The sequence below is a fragment of the Tupaia chinensis genome, unplaced genomic scaffold (genome assembly GCF_000334495.1).
Source record: "Tupaia chinensis unplaced genomic scaffold, TupChi_1.0 Scaffold000561_1, whole genome shotgun sequence".
NCBI lineage: Eukaryota > Metazoa > Chordata > Mammalia > Scandentia > Tupaiidae > Tupaia > Tupaia belangeri.
Genome location: NW_006160074.1, coordinates 1,342,203 through 1,348,202, shown reverse-complemented (window position 1 = coordinate 1,348,202; position 6,000 = coordinate 1,342,203). Strand labels below are relative to the sequence as shown.

At 54.8% G+C, this 6,000-nt stretch overlaps 1 protein-coding gene across 1 annotated transcript in view; it reads right to left on the bottom strand.

The window, feature by feature from the left end:
- The window catches only part of PRDM11 (PR/SET domain 11), a 47,522-nt gene that overhangs the window by 19,666 nt on the left and 21,856 nt on the right, over window positions 1–6,000 (bottom strand). The window contains 1 exon segment of the mRNA XM_027775402.1: window positions 3,593–3,660. Coding sequence (XP_027631203.1) covers window positions 3,593–3,660 — 68 coding nt within the window.

Sequence of the window (6,000 nt, the reverse complement as noted above, 5' to 3'; positions counted from 1 at the left end):
CTTTGGGTAGACCTTGAGAAGCCCATGAGGGTTCGGCGGGGGACAAGTTCCCTTTTGATGAGTGCCAGGGTGACCCTGGTGTCGGTCTCCACAGAGCGGCCTGGGGCAGCAGTTGCCCTAGCTACCTAGCTCACTGTCCACACTGCGATTCTGCCCACGTTTTAGTGCTAGATGGTTCAAAGATCCACCTGAAGGGGACTCAGGGTGTGGAGGGCCTCACTCCTCTGACTGCTCTGCAGACACAGGGAGTGGCTGGCAGCACCAGGACCCTTCAGGCCTCACTGCCCCACTCCCCTGCCCCAAACCAGGCCCTGGAAGATGAGGAGAGGAGGACTGCTAGAGCCTGGGCCCTGTCTCACCCAGACCTGGGGCCTGAGGCTGAGTCTCCTTGGGCAAGCCACGGGACCTCTGGACTCTCTGCTTCCTCCACTGAAAACGAGGCCAATCACTCCCAGGGCTGTCAGGAGGATTTAACGCAGGTTTCTGTCTCACCTCTCCCAGCATCTGGGCTGGAAGAGTCTTTGCCTCTGATAGAGCCAGTCGTGGTCACCCACGGACCTGGGACAGCCACAAATGTCTCCAGGCATTGCCAAACACCCCAAGGCACCAAACAACCCTGGCTGAGAGCCCCCTGCCTGCAGAAGTCCTAGCACAGGGCTGCGCTAAAGTCACAGCTCAAAATGCAAGTGTGCGAGTGACTGTTCCCTTCGGAACAGACCCTGGCTGCTCCCCGTGACCACTGCCCAGCCCCTCTGCTGAGACAGTACAAGCAACACCTGCCAAGCAGAGAGCTGGGCACATGGAAGGACTTCCGGGGTCAGCCGGCTGCTTGTGTGTGTGCTTTGTCTTTGCTGTAGGGTGTGTGTGCTCACTGAAGGGAGACAGAGACAGAGAGGGAAGTAAGAACTCGTGCCAGGGAGGAAAGCCACACCTCAATCCTTTCTCCTCCATTCTCTTCTTGGGGTTCTTCACGCACGCGCGCGCGCACACACACACACACACACACACACACACACGTCTGGAGTGATTTTCAAGCAGCTGGGACCTAAACTGCAGAGTCGGCTCCGTGGGACCCAGCGCCTTACCCTCCACGCCATCTACCATCTACTGGCCCTAAACTGGCTTCCCTCCGCTCCCCCCAGTAACTGCCCAAGGGGCACCTCTATGGCAACGAACCACAGCTCCGGCCCCAACCTACTTCTCACATCTTTTTTATTTTTCTTCTTAGATTTTTTTTTTCTTTTAGCCTTAGGGCACGTGTGCTCGCCAGAGAGAGAGAGACAGAGACAGAGAGGGAGAGTGAGAAATCATCCCTCAAGGTGGATGGCCATGCCACAGTCCCTTCTCCTCCATTCTCCTGGGATCTCAGGCACACACGCACACATGCCTGGTATGAGTTTTAAGCCACTGGGCCTGGGACTTAAACCGCCATCGGCCATGTGGGAGTCCAGCCGCATAACTGCTACGCCACCTGCTGGTCCCCTGGCTCTCACTTCTTTATGAGATGTGGGCTGCCAGCAGTGACCACTCAGGTGCCATCTGGGGTCAGGACAGGGCTGGGAGCAGGAGAGGGACAGAGCTTGTGCTGGTAAGGTTGGGGCTGCAAACCTACCCCCCAGTGCCCACCCAAGGCCCAGAAGCCAAGCTCTGTCAGGTCCCTTGTGAACGAACAGAAAGAACTCTCTGGAAATGCAGAGCCTGGGTTCTAGTCCTCGTTCTGTCACTGCCTACATGACCTCGAGCAAGGCCTTGGCCTCCCTGGGCCTATTTGACCGCGTGGTTGTATTTCAGACCTGCGCAGCCATGCTCGTCCCAGTGCAGAATCACTACGGAAACTTGGTTCACCTCACCCAAGTAACTCAGAATCTCTGAGGCGCCGGGGGAGGGTTAGGTCAGTTCTGATGATGAATCTCCTTCTTTAGGATTGTGAGAAAGCCTGGTCCCCAAGGTGGAAGGCCAGACAGAGATGAAAGGGTGCACGCAGCCCATGGGCTCCTGCCAGTGTAGACACGGGGTCAGCTGGGACTCAGCCACGTCTCCCCTACTCACCCAGAGCCAGACTGAAGCCACAGGAGCAGTGTCCCCAAACAAAAGCCTGGCCTCTTTGAAGGTACACATCAGAGGCCACTTCCTCTGCACCCAGGCCCTTGTCACCACCATGCAGAGCCATGGAAGGAAGAAGAACTTCTGGATGGGGGGGGTATGAGCCCTGGGAGGGCCGGGAGGGCAGGGCCAGGCTGCTCCCCGTGGTGCCCAAGACAGGGTGCCCAGGACTGGGTGACGGATGGCATGCTGAGCTGACCTGGACCCAGCGAGGGCAAGAAGGCAGCTAGGAGCTTGACCCCACCTTCTTGGGGTCACTTCCAGGGCACTGTCTGACTGGACTGTGTGAGGGGAGGAGGTGCCTGTCCCCAGCCACAGCAAGGCAGGATCTGCGTGTCCCTGGGGCCTCTGCTCCTGTGTCTGTGAAATGGCAGTGAGGACAGCGGCCCCAGCAGGAAGAGGACGGAGCCTGCTGTGCTCTGGGATGTGTAAGCTGCAGTTGGACCATATAGGGCACTCTGGTGGGAGCACAGGTGGGCAACGAGGCCACCGGGGAAAGCACAGACTTGTCACCAACTCCCGACCTCAAACCAACGTCTCCTGACTGGTTTGGAAAGGCTCAGAGTTTAAAGCAGCAAACTCCCTATTGGCAGTCCTGGAGTGCCCTCCCTCCCAGCACCTCTTCTGCCCTGCCCCGGACCCTGGGGTCTGGCACTGTTATAGTCAGGGACAGCGGGCCCTAGGTTCAGGTGCACTGTGCTCCGGGGCTAGCCATCTGAGCCGCCTGTCCCTCCCAGCCATGATGCACATCCCAGTCACTACTCCTGAGTCCCAGAGAGAGGCCACCAAAGAAGTCACAGGATAGGTCTGGTCCCTCATCCCAACCACAGACCCCACTGGGTGGGGCACTTGGCACCCACACAGTCCTGTGGCCCCGTGCTGAGCCACGACCCACCCTGGGCTCTGCCACCTCAGGTGCCCTGTGCCAGCCCCTGGTCTCTCTGGCTGGCCTTTAAGGACCCTTCTGGTGCAAACTTCTGCCCCAAACATCAAAACAGGGCAAAACTCTGTTTCAAGTACTCTTGAGAGTACTCAAGCCCAGGGTACTCGACGCTGTCAAAAGCCGAGTTATGGACTTTGGCAGAAGCTCCTCTTCCATGGGGGCCATTCCAACAACCACTGGGGGCTGTGCTGGGGTGATTCCTGCCCCGCTGCAGCAGGTGTCTACCCTGTGAGGAGGTGTCACCGTCCTGGGGGCAGGAACCTCTCCCTGCTCTGTCCGGGAGCCTGCAGACGGCACAGCAAGGACGCGGCCCCCAGGGCTCCCTGTATCCCGCCAGCCTGGCCGCAGGGCCTGTCTGAGGCCCCCTGCTGGAAGCCTGCGGGGGCAGGGGTCTCCCAGAGCTAGACACGTCCCAGACCTTGCAAATGCCAGTCCCAGGTCCTTCGGGGCCTCCATTACTGGAGATGCCATAAGCCCAACACACCCTGGACCTCCTTTCTGAGGGCCGAGAAGGTTCCAGGAAACCCGCCCGAGGGCAGGACTCACCTCATCCAGTTGGCCTTCGTCTCGTCCGACCCGTCTATGGACTTGTAGCGGTTGTTCTTGTCCACGATCTGGAAGACAGGGACCGGATCTAGAACGGGCCATTCTGGAGGGGCTCCATGTCCCTGGGCTCCTTCCCAACCCAGGGCAGGCCTGCCCCACCTGCTACCTCACTTCCCTCTCATGTCCCCTCCCCTCACCCCATGTCCCCACTGCGACGAGATGGAAACCCACACTGGGGTCAGGAATCCCTGCCGCTTCCCCCCACCCATGCCCATTCTCTGGGAGACACTGGGGGTGCACAGAGGCCCTCACAGGTGTTCTGAATCCTAGGAGATGGGAGGCAGAAGGTGGGGCCACCTTCTTCCGCCATCTCCATGGAACGCCCAGCAATGCGGCCAACAAGTGGCATTTCCAAGAGCCTCAAATTGCAACAACAAAAGTTCAACCCAGTCCTCCCCATCTCTCCACAGCTTCTGTGGGGGACAGAGGAGGACCCTGGGAGATGGCTTCTGTGATATGACAGGGTCCCCCTCCCTCCAACCTCTACATGTTCATGAGCCTCGGGGGCTGGGCCTGGGCTATTTTCTCTTCTGTAAAAATGTCTTTAATGGGACAGAAGGTGTGGTGAATAAGGCGCTGGACTTCCACATGGCTGACCATGGTTCGAGTCCTTGATCTGGTGGTTTGCTTTCTCTCTCTCTCTCTCTGGTCAAATTGAAAAATAAATAAATGAAACTAAATAAATAATTATTAGAAATAAAAAAGTCTTTATTTCCCATCCCTCTTGAGTCAGTTCAGCTGAGTATGCATTCGAGGCTGATTCAGTTTTTTTATTTTTTTTTTTAGCACTTTGAAGATTGCCAAAAAGACTACCACAGCCTCCAAAAACCTCTCCTATCGGTCCACCTTTGTTCTTTGGCAAATAGTCTGTCCACGGCAAGTTTTAAGGCTCTCCCTTTAGTCTTGACTTTCTGCAGTTTTACTATGTGGTTTTAAAGCGAACATGTTTTAATTCTCCTTATTACTTGATGAATCCTTTCAAACGGAAGATTTATATATTTGTTTCCCAATTCTGGAAAATTCTCAGCCACTATGCTTCTGAGCACAGCTTCTTAAGTCATTTTCGCCGGTCTGTTCTGGTAGAATGTCTATGAACGAGCGAAGAGAGCAGGGCCGGCTTCCCTTCGCGTCTTTTAATTACCCTTTCATATTCTCTCTCTCTCTCCTTTCTGGCAATCTCTGGGACAATCTCTCAGAACTCTTCCAAATCTCTAATTTCCTCTTCCTCTAATTTCTTTCCCATTTACTGAGGTTTTTCCTTTCTCTTTTGCTTCACTTTTAAATGAGTACCTTTAATCCAACGAATATTTTTATTCCCCAAGATTTTCTTTTTTTGGAGAGGTGTTTCTTTTGTTGTTGTTACAGGGCACGTGTGCTCGCCAGAAAGACAGAGAGACAGAAAGTGAGAAATCACCCTCTGGGGGGATGGCCACGCTGCAGTCCCTTCTCATCCATTCTCCTCTTGGGATCTTGGGCACGCATGCACGTGCACCTGGCGTGAGTTTAAGCCACCGGGTCCGGGACTCAAACTGCGGTCGACTACATGGGAGTTGTAGCCGTTACGCCATCTGTTGGTCTCTATTCCCCGAGTTTTTAATTTGGTGTTTTTAATTTTTTAGATCCATCTTGTTCTTCTCCTGCCTCTTTTGATTTCACAATGATGTGTTCCTCATTTTCCCTTTTCTAACAGTTTTGTGCAGGTATATTTGACGTATAACATACATTTGGATAAACTGCCAGAGGGCTGGGTCCAGGTCGGCTCTCTGAGGACTTAGTGAATCTGGGCCACCTCACCAGGCCCAGAATGCTAACTAACCTCCCTGCTGCCATTCCTATCTTCAAAAAGTTTTAAAACATTTGTTTATCTATTTGTTGTGATTTCCACACTGCCGGGTCTGGGACTTGAATCACAGTCGGTCATGTGGGAATCCAGCACCTCAATCACCACCTGCTGCTATTCTTAACTCTTAGTTGTCCTCACAGCAGCTGAGCAACCTCTTATAAATGCAGATCAGATCACACCACATGCCAGTCCGAGACAGCGTCTGTGGCACCTACAGTAGTCTGTCCTTGGGGACATGGGGTGCAGGCGTCACGCAGTGCTCTGTGAGGACGGAGCCACGTGGAAGGTCCCTGGCTCATGCCCCGGGGCCTCCCCGTGCACGCCACGCATCACTCACGCTGTGGTCCTGGCTGACTGAGGCAGTGGACCACAGTGTAGGGATCCTGTTGGAGAGCTTGTCTCTGCCTCACTCTCGTCATCTCTCTCATGAAACAAATAAATGCAAATACTTAGAAAAAATAGCTGTACTGTGGTCCTAGCCTTCAAGGCCCAAATGCTCTGGTCC